We start from the raw sequence: 24,358 nt of genomic DNA on the forward strand, positions 1-24,358 counted from the left end.
TAATCCAGACTAAATTTGTTGTACGTGCTTAGCGTGCTCTGCGTCACAGGCGCATGAAGTTGTGCACCTATGTGGTGAGTGCATATCAAATGACTGTCGATTTCATTTCAAAACACACCCTCTTTTGTTCCTGCTCGAAGGAGATAACCTCTGACTTCTTCATCCTGAGAATCTAATGGTCATAGGAGAGAAATAACCACAATATGGAAGCACCACTAATGTGTGAGAAGTATGTCATCGTGGAGTACAAATTAATCACACCCTGATATGAGCTTCATGAACCCCCCCATCCCCAACTCGAGGTAACAAAGGAGATAAGGATGACACCTGACTACCTTTATTGCAATCCACCTGGACTTAAACCAGGCTTTTGATGTTTCACGTGCATGTATGAGGCTATGAGGCTATGTATGCACACAGTGTACAGGACTCAAGGGACATAACTGCAAGGTGGCACACCACTCTCTTTCGTCAATACACAGAGACTAGATATAACATGTTCACATTGGTTGCCAGCTTGCCTTTTGCAATCTGCCCCAAAGCAGGACCAAGAGAGGTTAAGAGAGCTTTCCTCACAATGGAGGCTCCTTGATAACGAAATGTACAGTCGTGTCACTACCAACAAAGTGAACACTTCCCCCCAACATGGCTTGTTTCAACCAGCGATGGAGTGCTCCTGCTCAAGACAGATACCTGATGTGAGCAAATGCCTAGTACAGACCAACAGTAGTAGCACCACTAATGTGTGAGAAGTATGTCATCGTGGAGTACAAATTAATCACACCCTGATATGAGCTTCATGAACCCCCCCATCCCCAACTCGAGGTAACAAAGGAGATAAGGATGACACCTGACTACCTTTATTGCAATCCACTTGGACTTAAACCAGGCTTTTGATGTTTCACGTGCATGTATGAGGCTATGAGGCTATGTATGCACACAGTGTACAGGACTCAAGGGACATAACTGCAAGGTGGCACACCACTCTCTTTCGTCAATACACAGAGACTAGATATAACATGTTCACATTGGTTGCCAGCTTGCCTTTTGCAATCTGCCCCAAAGCAGGACCAAGAGAGGTTAAGAGAGCTTTCCTCACAATGGAGGCTCCTTGATAACGAAATGTACAGTCGTGTCACTACCAACAAAGTGAACACTTCCCCCCAACATGGCTTGTTTCAACCAGCGATGGAGTGCTCCTGCTCAAGACAGATACCTGATGTGAGCAAATGCCTAGTACAGACCAACAGTAGTTCTATCAAAGGTTGACCAATTAAAAGAATCTTCGGTCTGATAAATAAACAGGCTCTCGAGCTAAGGCATACTAAAGACAGTTGTGATAATGCCACAATATTCTCTTGGTGGGGAAATCACGCAAGGACTTACAAGCAAATCGTCCCTCCTTCACAGTGCAGTCTTGAGTGAAGCGTGCAAAGTACGGCAGCGTCTCTTTACGCTTCTTCTCGTCTGGCTCAGGCTCCACCAGTTTGCCAAACTGCTTGACATGAGTTGGTTTAAACTGGCAGAAAAACAACGATGAACAGAAAGGTATTCACATCATGAAGGAATTTGGGAAGTGGATAACAAAGTCAGGAAACAAAGATGTCTAACAGTATAGAAGAATGGAATTCTACATGAGACTTTGTGCTCCAGTTGGGACATACCCAAGAAGACTATGTAACATTTCCACTGAATTCGAAAGCAGCAAAAAGGACTATTATAGTTCGTATGACATGTTGATATAGTCACCTTAAACATTCTAAGATATCCTTGGAGGAAAATATGGCAGTTCATAATATCAATCAAATATTCTCCAGTAAATAATTTCATCCCATTTGATAAAGAAACAGAGAGATTCAAGGACAGAATTTTACATTCACCAGTTCAAAAGTTTGTCTTACTATGTGGTCATAGTCGTCATCGGGCTTGCTCCAATCATAAGCTAATTCAGATGAGGGTTGGTGTTCATCTTGAGTAAGGGGATCTTCAGCTACAGGTGAGGGGTGCTACGGGGTGGTCAAGGAAGTAGCCAGCAGATGGGTGAATAGGTACCACATGCAAGGAACGGGGGAGTCGTTACGTGCTACTCATGGATAAGATCAGATTTCTTCACTGTATACAGCATCAAGGGCAGGGCACTTATGCTTTTGTAAAATAAGATAAATTTTTTTTTTCTAATCCTGAAAACAGACACCTTCCTTTCTTAAAAAGCTCCATAACTACAATTCCTTTGATAATAAAGATCTGAGGAAACTGTATTAAAGGAATTAAGAATCTCTCCAGGAAATATTTCTGGAGATCTAGATCTGGAAATAGCATAATCCACTTCTCTCTCGGGCCCCTCAGTAACCCAAATCCATTTCACCTGTTGATCAGAAGGTAATACCTACCTCCTCTACTGGTCCATCTAACTCACTAACATCCAACTTGTAGGCTGGCTTGACTTCTGATTTGGCTAGGGTTTCCTCAAAGATTACGGGAGGGGAGAACTAAAGGGAAGGAGCGAAAAGTAGTGACTAGCACTAGGTGGAAGCTAGACTAGGCCGTGCAAGACTGGATCTACATTTCTCTAAGGATACGTAATCTGCTTATTTCCTTACCAATGTCTTCTTCCTCGTGTTCAATAAATACGAGTAATAGACATGTGTGACCAGCTCTGTGAAAATGAGTCACAAGTTGCCAAAACCACTTTTGAGTTTTCATTTGTATTGGAAAGAGCAAATTGAATTGTTTGTTCTGATTTATCACTCAGTTTGGCATCCTGATGAAAGCGGATACTCCATGGTGAAGAATGCTGTGGGTTCCTATTAATTTACACAATGCAAAATTATTCTAAAGGACTTTTTACTCAAAAGGAGCTCTGGAGACTTAAGACTTGTTTTCACAAAATGGGTCACATATACCGCTGACTTTGTATAGTTTAACCATGAATTTTGCAATGGTAACAAGGCTATAATTTTGCCTTTTTCTCTTAAATTACATGAAAAACTGGCATGATTGTAACAAATTTCAGAGAAGAAAACCATTCACGAAGACTAATCATAAGAAGTCAATGAAAACATAAACATATATATTGAAACAGGGTTTCAAACAAAACAAGCAGCATGAGAACATGGATTCAAAGAGTGCTTTGCTAGAGTGGCATGTACAACTTTTGAATCGAAACGCAGGATGCTCACTAAAATTCACACTGAACAGCAAAACCTTGAAACGGCTGCAAACTCTGCACACAAATTTCACACGATGCGTTATTGCTACTGCACACTACTGCAGCATTTCCTACAGAAACAAACCTCCACTGGCTCCTCAGTCTGCCTGGTAACCAGGTCATCATCTCGGGTGTCAGAAGGGAGGGGGTCAAAGGTCAGCAGGTCACCAGCGGCAGTTAGTTGCTCTGAGAGTACCAGGGGTTTGGGGGGAGACTGCGAGGAAAGGGTGTGCGAAAGGAAGATTGGCGGGCTTGATGGCATGAAAAAGGGTTACATGCGTGATGAAAATCTACTCCTAAGTATAAATGCACAACTAAGCCAGGCAGTTTGTTGTGGATTTTTAACCATAAACGACTTTCTGAATGGGCTCTTCGTGAGGATTTGTACCTGTCTTAGCAGCTTGCTTTACTGATTTTTGTCTTACAAAGGCATACTTTTGACACACTTCTTATTGAATGTTACCACACATTGAGGCTAAGAAGAATACATTTATACCACACCACGATGAGTGATATTGAAGGTAAACACATTTTCATATGTTGTGACACACACAAAGCTAAGATTCATACCTTCGTCCGTAACCACACAAATCTATCAAATTTGCCACAGTTTAACAGTGACAAAGCAATATCAATTGTGTGCACTTAAAAACGATTACCAACGCAACATTTGTGTTTGGATCTTCAATTCAGTGCATGCCACATATCAAAGTTAATAGCATAGCGTGTGTTATTAATCATTTTGGATTCTAACCAATTTAAGAGGGCTCTTACTCAAATGCTAAGGGGAATAATGACATGTAAATCCTGCAGACAGGGAATGGATATTAATATGGAATGCAATCACCATATTTCAAAGGGATTAGTCTGACCTGTTCTTCCTTGACAAGTTAAAACAGAGTGTGTAACTCTTTCCTAACCAAGTTCTTGGTGACCAGTTCACCAAAAACTACTTCAGGGTGTTTGTCTTATTGGAAAACTTACAAAAATGATATACTGACAGCATCCACATTTTACTTTTCTTCTTCCATTTGACTGTAACTGGACATTACCTAATGTTATGTATGTTTATGCAGGGTTTGACCTTAACGCTGGTCCGCTAGCCAAATTCGAGTAGTAAAACTATGCGCTCAGATCTGAATGCAGCCTGCGCCACTTTTGAAAGAAATACTCCGAACTGGAAATTATCAGTCCCAAATTCGGGATTTATAGAAATATTTCTATGATCCCTCCTAATTATGGCATGTCTTATTGTAAAAACCCTGTGGGATCACAGAATATTAATGAGCTCACAAGCAGAAATACAACCATTTAGTGGAATGCACCCCACGGGTACTGGACCGTCAGTCTAGAGCGAACATGTACTGTATGTACATGTACATTTCGCCGGCGTACATGTGCGTGTACATGTGATACTGCATAAACATTCATGTACATGTACATGAACTGTTCATAATGATACGTTTTTTTTCTCTCTCTTGGATTGTGAATAAAACAAACCATTTTCAGCAGGTAACCACTTTGCATGTTAATTTGCTCGAGTAGAGTTATACTCCGAAAATTCATAATTCCCATGGCCATTTATGATTACTCATCAAAAATTAAACAGTCAGCACCAAGTGCACACTGTCATGCAGGATGTTGGAGCAGAAAACACTAAAAAGAATGTTGAAATTTGGGGGGAGACGCAGACCAGTGAAAATGCTGGTGGACTAGTAAAAAGCCATCACTGCTGGTCCGGCTGGCAAGTGAGAAAAAAATTTAAGGGCAAACCCTGGTTTATGACTCTGAATGGTTGGTCAAAGGAATAGATGGTCAAATATTGTGTGGAATTTAAGCAAAGTCACGAAAGGGTAAGTGGGAATTACAAATCACAACAATGGTTAACTTGGACATCTGCATTACCTCCACTGGCCCAACTGTCTCTTTGACTATGACTTCCTCTTCCATCGGTTTGTCGAGTGCCGCCAGATTGAGCTCATACTCTGGTTTATACTCAGTTTGAGAGAGGGGTGTCTCAACAACTGGAGGTTTGGACAACTGAAAGGGGGGTATCAAATGACACGTGCAGGTGCGACATAAAAACCGAAAACTATCCGTGCTTAGAAATGGCAGAGGAACTCTCAGCTTTTAACAAGAGAAATTCAAAATTGATGGTTTAGTTGCTTTTTCTACATAATGCAAGTTTTTAGAGTAAGATGATTTCTAGGCTACGCACCACATAAAAATTATGATTAAACTACCGTATTTACAGAGGAAAATCTAAATGATAAAACAATGTTTCCACAATTCTAAACTTTTCAGCACTCTAGAGAGGTAAAGTTGTCTGAGAAACTGCAGGGTATTTGAATGTTTCAGATATTGAAAAGCAAGGCAAAACTATTGAAACTGTGCAAAATCAAATCAAAATGAAATTGACACTACATCAGGCCAGCAATTTATACAATGAGAGCTAAGATCTACTTGCATGGAAGGGCGTTTTTAAATTCAAGCACCGATTCCTGGTTTACCTACCTCTACTTTCTCCAGCGATGTCTTGGCTACTGGTGCATAGTGAGGTGGCTGCTTAGCCTTCCTCTCCTCGGCAAGTTTCTTGCGTTTCTCCTCCAGTTCCTCCTTCTTCTTCTTGTCCTCCTCCTGGAGACGCTCCGCCAGGTGGAACAGCTCGTCGTTCTTGTTTTCAAAGGATGACAAGAGGCGGTTGTTGGCGAGATGGAGGTTGTTCAGCTGACTCACAAATGTCGGAGAATCAGGTCCTGTGAGTGAAGGAAGACAGCAAACATCTAGTCAGTCAATTTACCATTTATGTACAGGGGTTGACCAAAGGATCTAACAAAAAATGTCTACATGCTGTGAGTCAGAATTGTTGGTTGGCTGCAATGCTATGGAGAGAAGCTTTTAAAAGATTGAATTAGAACTAAGAATGGCTACAGTGCCTTGGCACATTCAAACAGCTCAAAGATAGAAGTGTTTCCGTAAACTCACCATAAAGCTCCTTTGCCAGTTCATTCAGCTTCTGCAGCCGAGCCTTCTGAGGTTTCTCTCCTTTCTCCAGGAACTCGTCCACCTGATCCATCAACTGATGGGCTTCCTCCTCTGATCGGCAGAGAGGAATTCTGCGACCGATCGCTAACAGCAGCCCATTGCCTTTGTTCTGCCACTCCACAGTCTAATAATGAGTTTATAAGGCAAGATAAATTACTATCAGTATTCTTTACAGGAACTAAGAACGAGGGTATTTTAATAACATCCTATAAATGTAAATGACCCAAATTTGTTGCATTGACAAATACGGATCCAAGACATATGAGACTACCTTTTTCATAAGCCAACATTTACTGAGCATATTTCTATGGCTAAGCAACATGAAAAAATGGTCCCTGTGATACACTGAGATTTTGCCCTGATGTTAACATTCTGTGAGTCACTTGAAAAGAGTACCTTTACAGTTGATGCCAAGGGAGGACAAAATTAATCGGGGGAATCGAACCTGCCACAACCAGAACACAGATCTACTATTTGCACTGTTTTCCACTGCACTGTCCCGCTATGTCCTACATTAGGCAAACAAGTGTAACAGACCCAAGTTTACAGAACTTTCTTACTGTTTTGAACAGCTTCTGGAAGTCAATAGACAAGACAAGTTTGTCTCTGTGATCATCAATGTCAAGGTTGAGGGTGTTCCACTGCCTCATGACCTGATCCATGTCATGTCGCACCACGGCCGACTCAGGTGGGTTCTGCTTCAGGACGGCAGTGGCTGAACTCAAGTAGGATTTAATTTGATCCTCCAGGGGCTGGGAAAGGAGAAACAATTTTATACTTATGGATATCGGAATTTAGACAGTGAATCAAAGGTTTTCCTATTTCTGGTACATACGGGATTCACCTCTTTGGAGAAAATTCACCGTTCTTTCATTCCTTTAGATCTTACATTTAGGTCATCCCAGGCCGTATGACTATTATATCATCAGCAAAAAATGAAAGATCGGGTATTTTTATTTCATCCATTATTTCTGAACAAGTTTCAGACTGTTTCGTGCTACCAGATCCTACATCCAGGGTGTAAACTACGCAACAAAGAATATGGCACTTGCCACTTTGTAACTTGCCTTTAATTTGAAAAGGACACATGATTCCAAATGAATGCCACATCTCACATTTGTGTTTTCTCAGGCAGTAAGACGAGTGCTTTAAGCAAAAGATGTACTTCATATTGACATGTGCTGGAAGGAGGGTATTCAGGTAGTTGTTTTTCACACAGCTCATAATGTAACATTCAACTTTATTACTTTCTTGTACAAGGCAGCCAATGTTATTGTGAGTACTCTACATCATCCATCTCAGAGGTTGAACTTCCCCGAGCGTAAAATATTAACAAGGGGTGAAACGACACTGCCCACAAACCCTCTTCACTAGTTCTTACACTGTTGGTGACAAGGCACCGCTGAATTCACAAGCAATCCATCTGTATTGATACTGATCGCATGTCTCACCTCAATTTTTGACCTCCAGTCATCAAAGCGTCTTAGCTTGGTCTGAGCCATATCCACTGTGTCACCATAGTTCCCCTGCATGTCTTTCAGTTCCTTCTGGGCTTTGGCGAGGTTCACAGTCAGCTGCATTGGTACACAAAATGACAGCATGTTCAAGAACCATTACAAGTGAATAACATTAAGTTGTAACAAATGGGAAAATAACTTAAGTACAGAGCGCTTATGTTTATCCCAGATGGTAGACAATTCATAATTGTATAAAAAAATCTTCCTGAAGTTAAAGTCTCAGTTAGAAATAAATATTTCAATATCTAGATTAGATTTTCACCTTCTCAAAAGCATTGGTCTTTTCTTATTTTGGACTGTGAGACAAAATAAAATAGGAAATCTTTATTTCAATCGGTAACAAAGTATTTGCAGCACTTCAAACATTTCTTCCACCTCAATAAGTTTTACAACCGGCACTAAGTAGATCTATCCTTTTTTTCACTATACTGCAGACCATTTTCATGTTCAGAATTTCCAATGTTCGTACTTCTTACCTCTGATTTGTGCATTTGTAGTTCAGCCGCACCCATGGAATTGCTCACTTTCCTCTTCTGTTGCTCGAGGTTCGTCAGCAGTCGGTCTTTCCTCATGCCAGTCTTGTGAAGAGCCAGTTCAATGTCAGCCTTGGAGACAGACACCGGATCCTGGACACAGACAGTAACCAAACAGGTTTGACCAAGCCCTACCCTTGAAAATTATAGTTTACGGTTCAAGGTAATGTCTGTGTTAAGTGAACTCCATGTTGTATTGCATGTGTATAGGCAAACATGTAGAAATTCAATAACCTAAAATTGGATTCATTTTCACACAAGTATGAGCTGAGATTGATTCTGCAGACTCCAAGTTCTGCTCAATCTTGGTAACGAGTGTTTTATTTACACGCATAAAGGAACCTTTATTCTACAGTTTGAACTCTGTTGCAATCAACAAGTATTGCACTTGGATAACCAAGTTGTCATTCAAGTTCTCATCAGTCTCTTTTAGAAGTGTGGCTGAGTTTTTCAGTACTTACAATCTTCTGAATCCCAGCAATCAACTTCTCTCCCTCGTTCACCGTCTCATCAAACTTGTCCTCCAGGTTCTTCTTCTGCTCCTCCATCCTCTTGAGTTGGATCTTGGCTTCAGACAGCTTCGTCGGTGCTGATGGAGAATAAGGGATTTGGAGTTCCTTCTCTGTCTCATCCATGGCTTTGTTGAGCTACAAGAAAGAGTCAATTGCGGAATTCATGTCCTTGAAACTGACAGTGCGCATAACAAAGCAACATTCTTGATAAAAGTAAGACAGGCTTGCTTTGTCAGTGCAACTTTGAGATGTGGTGTGCATTTTGTAAGGAAGCTTTTATGGTCTAAAATTAGTCTATCACTGAGAGTCAAGAACACACTGGATCAAATCCTGCTGGCTAAGCCAGGAAAATTGCCTCCAGTGGATGACATCATCATGCAAAATTCAAACTTGAATAGGTAATTTCTTGCCAAGGAATTTTGTCCATCCAAATAATCAAATGCAATCCATGCTGAAATGAGCGTTAATTATTTCACTTTCACAGTTAGCAGGTTACGTGTGGCACAGTGTATGTTGCAATCACAGTGTGTAAACATTTTAAATGGTAATATTTAAAGATGTTTGATTAGTACATATCCAAATTCTTGAAAAACTTCACTGGAACTAAATTCTCTTTCTGTTTTGTGGCTTACCTTGTTGACATTGTCGTAGAAGCCAACCATCATAGTAAGCAGTGTGCGGTACTTCCCTGTCCGATCCAAGAAGTGATGATATAGCTTGCTCAGGTCATCAATCAAATGTTCCCTACCTCCTTTGGTATCTCCTTTCTTGCCGAGGGAGTCGGCGGTGTCAATACGATCCTTGAGCTCATCACTCACTCGCTAAACAAGAAAACAATCCAAGGGACTTTGTTGATAATGAAATAGAATCTAAAACACATCTTTCAGACATTACGTCCCAAGAAATGCGATGGTAACTTAACTGGACAGTGTTGAACCCACTAACACAGTCAAAGCTGGATGCCAATTTAAATTCAATTTAGTTTATGGGGGTCATAGCAAGTCAAGTCTCAAAATGATCTTCCAACTGATGTGGGGGTGACTTTAAAAAAGTTCTACAAAATCTTGAACCAGAACATCTTTCCGTACAAAGGTACGTAAGCATTCTGACAGACTCTCTTCAAGAAAAGTCAGAAGTGTCTGTAGTTGGTGCAAGAGTTTTAGCTTTGAGCAATTACGCCTCTCCCTACCTTTGCGATGTCCTCAAACTCGGCCAACCTTCCAGGCAAACCCTTGGCATCGTTTGGGTTCCTGCTCATATCAGACGCAACTTGTGGGTAGTACTCTGTCTCTGTGCGGTGGGCCTTGTCCATAGTCTACAATGGTGGAACAGAAATATCAATACAGAACAAGAGATCAAACACCGTTCGTGACAATCAATGCCCACAATCCCCTCCTCCTTTACAGCTGTCTTGAGATTTGTGATAGAATTTTAGAGCCTTCTGAAGATTACTTTTAACCTTATAACAAAGGTTTAAGAACATAATAAAACTTGCACTCATTGTGGCTAAATTAATAAATAAAAAGATTACCAATGATGAACAAAACTACATGAGAAAAGATAACCAGAGCAAAGAACAGCTCATACATCGATTTACTGCAAATGTGATAAACAGAGACAGATTTCAGTGAAATCTGCTGCTGTTGAATTATGGAAATCATCAATGTTCCTCATCGAATTGCAACCACGAGGAACGAAAGAAAAGAAATAATTGTACTTTAATGAAACTTTTATGTTTACCTGTCTAGCATCTTGGACAAACTTCTGCCACTTGCTCAAGAACAGCTGGCCCGAGTTGAGCCGCTTGGTCAGCATGTCATACAGACCACTCAGGTGCTGTTTGCGTTCCTCCAGGCCCTTCAAGGCACGGCTGACATACAGCTTGGACGATGTGATGTCCAACTCTGGGTCATTTTTGATCTGTGGGAAATGATAGACAACAAGGTGGAAATGAAAGTAGGAATTACAAACACAACTGCTGACAGTGCTTTGTTAAGCCAAATAGGAATGTTTATGAGACAGAGTCATTCAGGGTAACAGCAGCTAATGCTAAGCTAACTTTAACAAGTTCAGGGCATGTGAGTCAGCGCACTGGCACACTGATGTGTCCAATTTTACACATGCATTCTGTTTATCTATAATTACCTACAGCACACTCCATGTTTGTATATGCACTGCTGGAAACTTGTACGGACTTACTGGGGTTATTTTGTCCAAATTACAATCCTTGAAAGCCTAAAAATGGCAGGCATTAGTTTATCGTTGTAGAATTAATATGGAAAAGGTTTGCAGTAACATCGTGTAAATCTCTTTCGAGGGTAAGGGGGGTTTTGAAGAGAACCAGTGAACTCAACATTTAGGACAGTATGCTGTCCGCCATCAGGACACTGACTCCAGCATTAAGTTCTATGGACATAACAATGGCAAACCACTCACAGCTGATGCCTCTGAGAGGAAATTGCGTCCAGTGTTTTCAAACTGAACATAGATCTCAATCACATTGCTCCATTTTTCCTGCAGGTGTTGCACCGTCTTGGCCGGTATGTCAGGTGCATCCATGCTGATGTAACAGTTCAACTGCTCTTCCATGTTCTCCATGGCATTGGTCAACTGTAAATGAGCAAAATTTCAGTGAAGTGAGTATCAATGAACAGTGAAAATGGGCTTGACCTTGCAATCGTGCCATCTTGTCTTTATTGTGGTGGTTGGTCCGTCTCTTTTTGTCTGCTTTCGTGTAGGTCTGGTTTTGTGTGTGTGTTGTTTTGTGTTTAATTTTTTAAATATTATGTACTAGTATTTTTATTTTGGATATATGGCTCTTTATAAATGCAGTTATTATTTTTATATTCATTATCTTCTCACCGTGGGCAAGGACTTAACGGCCAATAATTAGTGAAAATATATGCTTAACAGGACCTGGTAGCAAGTAAAACTGCCATGAAATGTGTGCTGGCTGTTACTAGCTCTCAGATGAAATTTGCTCGGTATATAAGGGTAATTCCAGAAATGAAGGGTCCATAAGTGTGACTTTTTGTGTCCCTGTTGCATCTGACCTTTGTTATTTCACATGGAAATATCACCGGAATCGATTTTAAATTATTACTATTTGTTTGGCAGGTGATTTGCATTAATTCATCTCTCTTGGAAATTAGAAAATGTGTTCTGAACTTATACAATCATATATCAGCTGTGACAGGGACACCAAAAAAAATGGACCCCTAATTTCTGGAATTACCCATAAACCTGACCGTCTCTCATGCTTAACAGTTCAACACAAATGGGCGTCACCCAGTTTCCCCATTCCCCACCTGTTTAGTGTGCTTGTGGAATTTGATGAGGATGAGCACAGCATGCAGCCGTTTGTCCACACACACAGTCACACGGGACCAGTGCTGCTGCAGTTTGTCGCAGCGGTTCTGGACAGCAGTGACCTGTTCTCGATCTGCTAGGGAAGGAATCAGCTCAGAGGAGATCTTGAAAACTTTGTCAACTTGCTTGGCCCTTTCCTGTGAAATTGAAAAAAATTGTGCCATTTTTCTTGACTGTTTCTTTGAAATGCAACTTACTGCTTCGTCTATTGAGCAAAACACAGTTCCACCATCTGGAGGTTCTGGGTAATTTTTGATATTTAAAAATGATATGATCTTGACATTATTACCGCTACTTTTAAAAGACAGAATAACATAAATCCTTTAACAGTTACAAAACATATAACGAACCCTGTTCAAACTAAACAATATCTGCAACTGCAGGAGGAAGTGTAATGTTTTTAAAATTTTAGGGGAAATGGTTCTTGGCAAAGAGAAACTTTGAGTCAAGAGCCTTTTCATGCCTTGAGTAATATCAGCACCTGCTTGAACGTCAGCCAATGCAAGTACACTCCGGAGAAGGTTTCTCCACAGGAGAGGAAGATGATGATGAAATAGACATCTGGTTCCAGACTCAACTTACCAATATGTCATCCATCAGTCTCTGGTGGCCATCCTGGAAGTCCATGCTAGTCTGCAGCTGATCGCCCATGTCGTTGCTGGCTGACAGGAAAGTATCGGCAACATTGACCAGCCATTTCACAATCACCGAGTAGCTCTCATCAAAGCTGACTTGAAGAGAAGACCTGTGCTGGGCCTCTGGGCTGCATTCTGATTGCAAGCGTTCTGACTGGGTCTAGGAAAACAAGACCAGAAATATTAGCACTATTAGTTTAAAGCTTAAGATCTTTGAAAGTAAAGTACATGTAATAACTTTCTGCCAAATAAATTTTCGACAAATTTTAAATCCTCACATGATGAAATCATGCTAAAGAAGCAAGTACTCTGAGTATGCATAAAATATTCTATGAGCAATATAGTTTTAACATCATATGCCTGGACAGAGTTGTTGCACACTTGCTCAACTTAAAGAAACGGAGTTCGAGTGTTTGACAGTTCTGAAATTTGCTGAAAACCAGATGTCATAAGAAATCCAAATTCCAGTAAATATAAATTGCTACCGGCACAACTAACTGGCCAAAATGCAAGTTGACTAAAGTTGAAGTAAACTGCCAAATTTGAGCTACGTCAACGTACAATGAGGGCATTTACAGAAACCAATTCAGAGAGACATCATCGGACAAATTTTGACTTAATAATGCCAGTGAATTCAACAAGCCCACCTCCAACAGGTCCAGTTTATCCTTGATCCCTTGTGCTCCTGGTGTCCCCCTGCCGACCCTCTCCAGCAAGGTGTGGCCCTCCTTGATGACCGGTTCCGATATCTCAGCAACGGCATTGCCCAGCTGAGCCAGCCGGGCCGCCCTGCTGTGCGCCTCACTCGGCAGCTTCTTGGGGCTGAGCTGGATCTCCACCTGAGAGAGGTAGGTCTGGGCCTGAAGCGGGGCAGAAAGCATCCTTAACTCTTTAGGAATTTTCCCAACTATCTTTCGAAATCCCTCCGAATCCACAAACCAATGATACATTCTTAGTTATGGGTTCTGTTCTCATCAATGCCACAAATCCTCAAAAATCTCCTGATGGATTTTGAAGTATCAAAGAGGCGTAAGGATGAGAAAATGACATGTAACGTAACAAAAGAAGAACTTCATGTCACTGTTGTAGGTTAAGCGGCTCATAAGTTAAGTAGCTCCAGGCTGCTTTAAACACAGCTTTAATGACCTCTTGTCATATTTTGAGCACATACTGAAGGTCAAGCATAGTTTACAATGAATCCACTTTTAACCATGACGATCCTCCATCATCCAATTTCAAAACGTTCTTTTCACAAACCCTTGGAGGTTAGGGTAGGCCCCTAGACAGTTGTTAAAGTTGGCTTGATGACACCTCACAAAAAGTGGGTCTAGATTTAAGATGTTTGTCATAATTGTGTTGATGATGTGAAAATGTACAGGCATCCTGTGGGTGAATCTTTGAGATTTTAGTCAGTAAAGACACTGACGGTACCAGGGTTTATTTTTGACTTACAAGTTCAGCGTTCTTGTAAAAGTCCAGCACAGCTTGCAGCAATCTGCCACGATAGGCCAAGCGTCGCATGTAATCATCAGTAAGTGTCTCAATGGCTCTGGTCTGGCTGCGCAGATGATCGGTGTGCTCCGGGTTGGAATGAGAGATCTGTTCAGCTGTGTGCCGTAGTTGGTGTACATTACCTTGCATATCCTGACACACAAATAAAAGTAAAGGTGAAAATAGTTTGGGAATGGACCCTTTGTTGGACTGTATTTCAACTGATTTCGTAATGGCCAAAAAAATCAAGCATGCAGAAAATAACAGGAATTTTCATTGGAAGAACAGAATCAGTTTGATCAGTTTCAATTCACTCCCTGACAACAGCAGGTAAACGTAGTCAATCTTGCAGCCAACAAAGGTTATCTTAACTGAAAACACTGAAATTATTTCATGATGGAAGTTAGGGGTATAGTAGGAACTTACTTCAGCTGAGGTCTGGAATTCAAGATGTTCTTTAAAGAGCCATTCGGTAGCAGGTGTCTCGTCACCCACGTCTTTCTTCTTCAGATAGTCTTCACCTCTGGTTTTGATCCAGTCAGAGATCTGAAAAATTGTTAAAATTTTACAATTGGCACCTACAACTTGGGATATCCCTGTTGTCTTCAAAATCCTCCAATGTGCCGAAGACTAAGAGTACAATTAACACTGTAATTTTCCACAGGTCTTGACTTTACTTCTCTACATCTTTCCCTATCCTCCCCAAACTGCTGGTAAATGTTGATGGATCTGCATCGGTTAAAATTAGCACATAAAAGAGGCCTACTTTGCAAGAAGAAAAGGTAGAACCAGAGGGCGGAATGCTGGAATGTTTTACTGAAACACCACATTCTTTTAATTTATGCTACTTGAGAAAATGTCTGATGTTTATTATTCTCTTCTCAACTGTATTTTTGAAGTTATATCCAAAGAGAGAATGTATATATTCTGAGTTAACTTAAAATGAACTGTTACCCTACCTGGTTGACTTCTTGATCCAGATCACTCAGTGCGATATATTGCTCCAGTCGCCTCCGCTGCTTATTCCACAGGTCCTCAAGGGCTCGTCTCCTGTCCTGGAGGTCATCAAGAACATTCTGCACGCCCAGGGAGGATTGCTTTGAAGCCTCCTTGTCGTCTGGGGAGGCGTCCTTGCTGAGGGTGTGGAGTTGCTCCACCAGGTCCTTGCCAAGGTTCATTGTGTCCATAGAGCTGGTTAAGATGTCTATCAAGGACAAAAAAGATACACTGTATACCTCAAGGTGATCATTCTACAAACTAGCAGGTACCACAAGACAAAAAGTGAAACTTAGTCCAAAAGTAACTAGGCCTGTGCCGGGTACCCGGGTACCCGGGTACCCGGGTACCCGCCCGTCGATTTCAAAACCCGGTTCCATTTTTCCGGGCCGGGTACCCGTAAAAAAGTAAATAAATTAGGAACAAACATTCATGCATAAAATGTCTGTGAAATTTCTTACTGAAGGACAGACTTCATGGAAAACCACCGTGCCTATGAAAACCTGGTCCCGCGGTCATACATGAAACTTGAATTCGGAGATCGACAGCTAATTTTGTTTCCCATTCCACCCATTGCACCGCAAGTCGTTTTCCTAGTTCCGGAATTTCCTAGTTCACAAGAGCGAAAAACCACTAAAATTCACCGGCGATAGGTCACTCGCAACGTGTGATTTTAAATATTTCTTTAAATTGAATAGTCATATAAACCTTTGCATCTAATGTCCGCTTAATTAAAATGACTTTTTTAGAGTTTCCGTTTTTGTTAATTTAGCGAAAACTGCAAGCTTTTCCCCCACTCTCGGATCGCGCGGCGTTACCACGCAAAGTCGTTGCGAACTCAACTACACGGGCGCAGCAGAAATGTATGTGACGTAATGGGTTCGTCAACTGTGCGGCGCGGGGAGGATAACGTTGATAGCTCACTGTACAGTTTAAAAGTCGATCGAGTCAAACCGTAGGCAATTTTTACCTTTTTAATTCATTAGAATTCTTATTTTTCATCTAATTTTCTCAAAATTAAAAGATTCTCTATTAGAAAAGCAACTTTTTACAATGGTTTTGGCTGAAAATGGATTTTTCGTGTGGTTACTTTTTATTTGTGAAGACGTTTTTGTCTCGATCCTAAACCGATCCAGAACTAGGAAAGGTGTCATAATCACTTTCGTCGATCGATCCTGTGAATCCAAATATAAAAGCTTAGATTTTGAAAAAACACAAAGTTGACTTCTGACCATATTTCACTCGAATTTGAGGATTTTTTAGCTGCAGTCTTACTGAATAATTTTCGCGATCCGGAACTAGGAAAATGACTGTACCAAACCTATATGAACAAGAGACCGAATGAGTTTTGTCTTATGAGGGGGGAGCGCTGTTGATGTACACTTGCATGACTGTATTTGTAACTATCAAACCCTGTCGGCCTAAATGACTTTTGTGCAGAATAAGTAGTGCTTACTGTTTGAATTAAGAGTATTTTTGTCAAATAAAACAATATAAATGAAAATTACTTTATGTCGGGATTGACGACGAAGCGAGAGCGGATTGTGTAATATTCCTGCGGTACTGGGACTCCACACGGCGTGCGGTAAGTAGTGATCACGCACAAATTGTGCGGTTGATCAACCTCTTTTTATAATCAAAGCACTAAATGTGCGCTACAAACCCAAAGAGTCATTCAACAACATGGAGCGCTGCTATTTTTTTCACTTGGGCTTCCTTATGTGTGGTCACATGACCTTTCTTTTTACGGTCACATGACTGCTGCAGTGTCAGCGATTGGACTGCCTGAAGGGGACTACAATTGGGCCTGCGTTGCAATCAGGTCAGTTTCAGCGTCTTGAAAGCCAGGATGACACAGTTGCAGCTACGTTGATTTATGCAACGTGCTGGTCCTCGTCAGAAAAGAAATGAACTTGCGATGACTCCTGATCCTATATAGACTTCCGATTCTTTCAACGCCGTTTGAAGCATTTTGGTGGCGGGTTTTTTTTAATCAGAAACTTCAAAATAAGTGGATGTAATGGTGTGGGCATTGTTCGAGTTACTGTGGTATTTTTGTACATAAAACTTTGAGCCTTTTTACCCGTGACGTACATAGCACTGATCTGGTCCGCACGTGACACGACCAGCGCTCACCATTCGTGCACGCCACATGCGTTCCGCGTGTCCGTCATGCAGCATCCGGGACATTTCCTTTGAGCGTTTGCAGGTGCGTATATCATGTACGTGGTTTGCAGCTCTGTTCTTTTTTCTGACGTTTCCCGTGAAGATTTGTTTTTCTGTTTCATACACCCACACAAAATTTGAAAACTGAAGATAACAATTTCGTTTGATAAAAAGGTCGGAGAGATTATCTCCGACGTTTAGAACAATGTTCTGCTTGCTTCCTAGGTACCAAAAAGAACCGTGTTTCGGGCATATGATCCACCGGGTTGCGCGCAATGCCATTATCAGGCGATCTCTTTTCCGGGTACCCGGGTACCCGATGTTAACAAAAAACGGGTACCCGGTTCTAAAAATACCCGCAAATGCACACCCCTAAAAGTAACATAGGCTGGGTGATCATTTGCGTAGTGCCTAAAATAATCCTGAAGAGGTATTTTGGAAACAGACTTTGACCGATGGTAAAAAGAATTTTAACTTTAGTTCAAATCATCAAAATACACACAGTGCAATGTGACAGCAAAGACCTCAATCTATTTTATTTCCAGTAATGCCACCTTCTGGAATAAGAACTGAAGGAATAATCTCTACTATTTGGAATAAATTATAGATGACAAGGTTGTGAGTGGCCACCTAAAATTAAAGCTGAAAACAGCGAGCAAAAAGCTGAAATGTAAAAGTTCCCACACTTTGGTATAGACCAGGTGTACAAAAAAGCTGAAATTCGGGGTCAACATCTATACAAAAAAAGCTGAATTCTCACATCCCTGAAATGAACGATGGATTACGGGCTTACCTTCTCTGATCTTGTGGTGGTCCTCCATCAGTTTGTCTGTCCCTGGTATGTCAGGAGGAAGATCAGGACTTCGGAACTTGGCATTAGCTTTTTCCAGTTTGTCAGAGAACTAGAGGGAGAAAAGTCTAGTGATTAATGCGACACCTTTTCCTGTTAACAGTGAGAGTGTTTGTCTTCTTTACTTCAATTTCTTTTCCATTTCAGTGAATAACTTTCCCAGGACAAGTCAAGGTCTCAGTGAGAGATCCCTGCCAAAGTTAACAGGGGACGGTAGCAAATGCTATAAAGAAATTTATGTAATATTATGGCTTTTAATCCTTTTTAAAATTAAGAGGTAAGTGAGAATCGGCGGATGCTTTTATGCTTGCATACTTCCAGGCAGTCAATCTGTTTTCCTGTTTCAAGGAATACAAGCACTTGACGTCAAAATTCCTGTGGAAAGTCTTCCTTTTGTCAAGCCTGTATTTGCCAGTACCGTCACTCAAATAGTAACCTCACCTCTGCAGCACTTTGGTGGAAGGCCACTGACTGATCCAGAAGCTTCCTTCTCTCTTCCAGCTGCAAGTTGAGATCCTTCCAAGCTTCCCCCAGCGACTGGGCCATGGCTTCGTAGACATCGTCATAGAACTGCTGGGTGGAGACTAGGAAGTCAGCTTGGGTCAGGAGGCTGTTGATGTGCTGTTGTTTGGACTGTGCATTTTGAAAAAAAAAAAGGAGAGAAGAGTTGGAGATTGGTAAATATGAAACAGGCTGAGCGGTGGTGAGCAATTTCCTAGAAGAAAAACTTCCAAGGGGCGCCAAAGCATCTTCTCTTTAATAACTTACCTTTCAATCAAAATCCAACAAAATGACACATCATGAATTCATTAAAGCAATGAGCATTTACAAATCTATGTGGCTAGCATTTGAGCAGGTACCAATCCCATAAAATGTGTAATGTGGAAAAGCCCTAGTGAAAAAAAAGCTGCCTAAATATTGTTAATGTTTGACAAATACAAGTCAGTTTCAATCGCATGTCGCTGCAAAGGATTTCAAAGGATTGAGGTTCATGTAAGATCTTAAAGAAAGCCACAGATGTCAGTATTTTATCATCAGGAATAATGTAGAAGTGAACACGCACTGCATTAATTCAAAGCTCACTTGATTTATTACCACAGGAAGAGAATTTAATCCTCCAATCTCTCATTTTTGAAGATTACAAGTTAACAAGGGGTAAGTGAATGCCTTCAAACACATTGCAGAATTCTGTCATGTTTTACTACCAAATGTCTTCAGTCAAGCTGCCCTCACCCACAGAACCCCCTGAGTTCAGATGTCACTGGTCTGATGCACTCAACACGTAGTTGGTGATACATTCTTTGCTGAATGAGTTCACATGGCCTGACTTGTGTCCCTTGACTGACACTTCAAGACCTTTTGATCAAGGATCTTGAAAAGTGGTAACAGGTAATGCATCAGATGCTAAAAATCCTGATAGCAGGGAGGGGTCAAAGTTTATTTCACACAGATCCCAACTCTGATAAAATTACACATTATGTATCACAGCTGCTCACACATCCAGCAAATTAATGTTGGACTTACTTGATGGAAACTAGAGAAGGTTGGGTTTTGTTTCAAAGATATCCAATGTTTCAATTGCCAAATGCATTTTCAATGTCCTCTCCTCCAGACAAAATGAATAAAAGTCCCTCCTAAAAGATAAATTATTTTGACACAACTAACCATATTTTCCCCTTGGATTTTCTCACCAACCTACACTATATTGCACATCAGGCTGAACCAGTGGTGCTGTCTTGAACAGAACCTCTAGTCAAAATCTGGATCTACTACGGGGAAGGTCAATCCCCAAGGGCCTTAAGCTCTGATAAGATATTCACAACAGGGACAAACTAACATATGCATCAGTAACTGACTCTGGGCTACTCCAGACTTTCAGTTTCAATAGCTGACGCTCCAATCCCTGATTAAGCCGCCCGCAGTAAACCATGGTCTTTTTTGGTTTGTTACTTTTGGGTAGGTCCTCGTCAACTGTCAAAGTCAGGATCCTGAGCATAAAGTATGCAGGATGTGTGATTTATTTGTCGGGAATGGAAGTGTCAAGAGGTCTGTAATTATCCCATTCTTATGTAGCTTAGGAAAAAATTGGAAGTTTCCCACAGTACGCTATTTGAGTGATTAGTTCTCTGAGGATATGGTAAAGAGTTATGTACGTTATGTGACTTGTGACTGTAAATCGACAAATTATCCAAAAACTTAACCTGCTTTGTTTACAGAACTGATTATATATCTTCAAATAAATCAACAACACAATTGACTGTTTATTAAATTCAAAACAAACAGATGAATTTTCGCCAAAAAAATTGTGGCATTTATGGATAATGAAACTTCAGCAGTTTGATCAAATAAGATGAAAGGTTAAGAGCACAGAGGCAATATCAGATGTGCATTATTTACATGCAATCATCTATGTGAGGGATGTTTTCAGCGATACTTTTAAAAACAGTTTTGCAGATTTTAAATTCAAAATCTCAACATGCAGATAAAGCAGTGTTACATGAGTCTGTAACACTAAAGAATGCAATGGTAAAACTGTTTCGGGGTAAGTTTCTTGCTTGAGGACTTCTGTCCCTAATTGAATTTTGTGAGTCGATAAGAGCAATGGAGCCATCCACACTATCACATCTCACATCAAGTCATCATTGATTGGAAATATTAGACAAACAACCTTCAGGATGTGCCGCCCTTATGTGCAGAGTACACTCTCTTCATCACACTAGGGCAAACTATCACTCATCTTCAACTTCTCAAGATGTATTTATATCAGGCAGAATATTCCAGAGACTTATTCAATCCAATTCTTGGGTGAGCTCCGAAAACAAACCTAAAGGCATTCCTTGCCAAGAGCAGATGCCTGACATACCAGCAAGCTTTGGATCTGAACTTCAGAGTCTGCCTGGGACCAAGCCGAGGGTCACCCATGTGATATACTGCCACATAGTTGTCTAAAAATATGACTTAGGAGAAAAACTGGACAAAGTTCCCCATGTATCATTTTGGTTTACTTGCCTGTGACTTCAACCCCATTTCTTATCGAATTCCTGGTTGAAATTTAATTTCAATTTCAACTTCTGATCAAAATTCTGAAGTTAGAAAATTGTTAGTTCTTGCTTTATTTACAAGGTAAAATGGCAAATTTAAATAAAAGCATGTTCCAAAAAGTTGATTGTAATCCTTTTTAATTTGCATTCTTAACTCTTCGATACCTGCTCAGTTTGGGCAAAGAGTAAAAATTGGCAGTAGATAGCAAATAACAGATGATGGGGGTTCTTGCATAAGGTTGAACTTTACAAATATAATACCATCTGTTCTGCTCATTTGGACTTCACTGGCATTCAACAATCACAAATGCACCACTTGCCTCTGACCAGAAGTGGACCAGTCACGCACAAATGCAATACTACTGACTTAAATGTCTACAGCTGTTCCCAACAGACAAGGATTAACAACCTCACAACAACATTCTCTCCCAAAATAGTAATCAGAAAATTTCCCCGGATCTTTACAGCATAAAATGAAAACTGAAAAAGGTAACATCTTTTCATCACGATTCTCCCATTGCAAGGGTTCAACCTGATTTTCTGAGAAATGGTTTCTGCCCTTGAGCTGTTAAATCATTTTGCCAGAAAATCTCTTTCAAAATAATCAGTCTTTTTCTGCAAAATACGTCAACATTAAGTGGAAAGTGAGGATTGAATCACCCATCTGGTAAATAATGTAAAGGAAAGATGTATTGTGTCAACAGCTTGCCTGAAGCCAGTAATCGTGCTAGGTTTGTTGAAAATACATTTTAGGAACAGGATGTGAGAAATCTACCTGTAAGCAAAAAAACAGAAAATCTGCAAACTAAAACTGTTTTTTAAGGCACAACTCATGTACAAGGTGCTTACTGTGAGTTACATTTTTCTCCACATTTAGAGATTGGAGATGCTGACTGCAACACAAACAGCGCCCTCTGCAGCTATGCACAGATCTGTATGGCATTAATAACACTTACTTAACCCTCACTATCCAGTTAACCCTGAGTACCTTACCTCTAATTATCCTCATTAACCCTGACTCTATTTCCAGTAACTTCACAGGAAGCATTTAAGACTAATCTGTTGAATCTTTATATGAGAGTTAATTAATTTTGTTAGGCCTGTTAAGTTCTATCAGCAGAAAAGTTACATTTACCAAATTTCACTTAGCCAATGACCGACTGCTGAAGTTAAAATGAAGTTGAAGTAAGATGTACTTTTCTCCCAACTTTAAGGTATATGTAAACAGACTGTGCTTGGCTACATCTTTGAACCTAGAAGATAGCCAGTTGTTACGGCTAACCATAGAGCTAACCAATGGCTAACAATTGCTACCTGAGCTGAACACTGCTACCTACATGTACATGCGAGTCACTGCGCATGCAAGGCAGCCCAGTCGAACAAGCAAATTCACTGTTCAGCGACACTACAAAGTGCAGACCATACTAAAGGGACTGATGACCGGGCTGTTTCATTTTGGGGCCAACACTGAATTTTAAGGGCTCTACCCACAATGTAAATACTGGACAAAATCTAAAGAAACAGACAAATAATGATATTTTGAGTTTGATGTTACTTGGATTCTGCAAGTTTGATAGAAATCCAGGGGCAATATTCCTTGATTTTGTTTCAGGCCAAAAAAAAGGAAAGAGACCCACATCCAGCCATCATGTACTTGCCACACATAGCAGCTTCCATCTTACCTAGGCTTTCCATTTGAGACAAGTACATTCAGCTTGAAAAATATGAAATTGTCTCAGGACAACTTGATTCAAGTGATTTGTGTAGCTTGGTCATGCTTGTAATAACTTAAGAATTGTAATGGCCGGATCCTGAACTCTTTCCACGTTCTGACTCTCATACTTACTGCAAGTTGTTTCAGCATATCGTTGTGTTGTTGCCTCAACTGCAACGCTTCTTCCAGTGTGGTTCCAACATCTGTCATCTTTGGGGTCATCTCTTCTACTTTGACACGAATCCATTCTGTGGACTACAACCAAAAAAACATTGCAAAATCACTTTTTGTTCTTTAATACATGTGCAAGTTTAAAATAAATCTGGCCGCTATAGACAGTCGGTTTTTCCATGTTCCAAGTAAAATAATTACATTTATATATTCGATAGTTGCTTAAATAGCAAAAGAAGATTAGAAGAGTTAATAACAAAATGGCTAGCTCATGCCCACACTTTTCTCTGCAAGTTTGAAATGACAAGTCACAGAATCTCACTGATAGGTGGCTGAACAGTTTTCAGTTTGAGAACATACAAGACATTCCTTGAACTGCAATTGAAAATAAAAGCTACAAGAGTACCAAGGCGACTGATTTCTAATAAATAAAAAAAATGCAGAATTCTGTGATGTACTGGTAGCATATTCCATTCTGAGACACAGAATATACCAAACTGAAGTGTTTCTATCATCTATTGACTATTTTGTAAGCTGGACGAGATGTAGCCTTTACCCATGGATACATTCTTGCTGTAATGGGTCAAGGCTGCTTCGGTTGATTGTCACTTTAAAAGGAGTGATGCTTAATTAAGACAAATATCTTAGAATAAAACCAAATATGTTGCCAACATGAAGTGCACACCTAATTTACATTGTTTTGTCCCAGCAAACCTTCAGGTTTTCTAAGGTATATTAATGTCTTGCCATAGGCCTACATGTAGCCCATGCTGGTTTATCCCCAGCTTATCTTACAACAAAAACGGACTCTGGACATCTTTCAGCATAACATCCAAGCAATATGATGATCCCCAAGAATGTTGGCTGGAATACTGAATGGCACGCGCTACCTCATGATACCCTGCTGCTATCCCAACAGTGGGACGAGGCAGGGACCAATTTTAACTCTAACCCCACACTGGCAAAACAACGGCAAGTCATGACTGTGACCCAAAGGGGGTTAATGGGCTAATGAGCCATATCCTATAAAAAGGAACTTGGAAATAAAATAGGTCTCAGGTTTTTTATTGTAATTAGGATTTTCCAAGCCTCGGTAGACAAAAAGGCAAC

General features: G+C 40.5%; 1 protein-coding gene across 1 annotated transcript in view; it reads right to left on the reverse strand.

Moving 5' to 3' along the window:
* LOC110985841 (uncharacterized) overlaps positions 1-24,358 on the reverse strand; it is a 184,939-nt gene that overhangs the window by 128,269 nt on the left and 32,312 nt on the right. The window contains exons 18-41 of the mRNA XM_087134473.1: positions 23,210-23,332; positions 18,764-18,955; positions 18,266-18,374; positions 15,270-15,514; positions 14,737-14,856; positions 14,272-14,463; positions 13,467-13,679; positions 12,767-12,979; positions 12,124-12,321; positions 11,252-11,425; positions 10,556-10,735; positions 10,005-10,130; positions 9,448-9,636; positions 8,765-8,950; positions 8,247-8,396; positions 7,705-7,827; positions 6,814-7,005; positions 6,194-6,377; positions 5,723-5,964; positions 5,114-5,248; positions 3,294-3,422; positions 2,391-2,489; positions 1,902-2,006; positions 1,387-1,519 (exon numbers count right to left, since the gene is read on the reverse strand). Coding sequence (XP_086990599.1) covers positions 1,387-1,519; positions 1,902-2,006; positions 2,391-2,489; positions 3,294-3,422; positions 5,114-5,248; positions 5,723-5,964; positions 6,194-6,377; positions 6,814-7,005; positions 7,705-7,827; positions 8,247-8,396; positions 8,765-8,950; positions 9,448-9,636; positions 10,005-10,130; positions 10,556-10,735; positions 11,252-11,425; positions 12,124-12,321; positions 12,767-12,979; positions 13,467-13,679; positions 14,272-14,463; positions 14,737-14,856; positions 15,270-15,514; positions 18,266-18,374; positions 18,764-18,955; positions 23,210-23,332 — 3,952 coding nt within the window. The remainder of the gene's footprint in view (positions 1-1,386; positions 1,520-1,901; positions 2,007-2,390; positions 2,490-3,293; positions 3,423-5,113; positions 5,249-5,722; positions 5,965-6,193; positions 6,378-6,813; positions 7,006-7,704; positions 7,828-8,246; positions 8,397-8,764; positions 8,951-9,447; positions 9,637-10,004; positions 10,131-10,555; positions 10,736-11,251; positions 11,426-12,123; positions 12,322-12,766; positions 12,980-13,466; positions 13,680-14,271; positions 14,464-14,736; positions 14,857-15,269; positions 15,515-18,265; positions 18,375-18,763; positions 18,956-23,209; positions 23,333-24,358) is intronic.

Source organism: Acanthaster planci, linkage group LG03, assembly GCF_054643075.1.
Source record: "Acanthaster planci isolate LZ-2023a linkage group LG03, COTS_SCS, whole genome shotgun sequence".
NCBI lineage: Eukaryota > Metazoa > Echinodermata > Asteroidea > Valvatida > Acanthasteridae > Acanthaster > Acanthaster planci.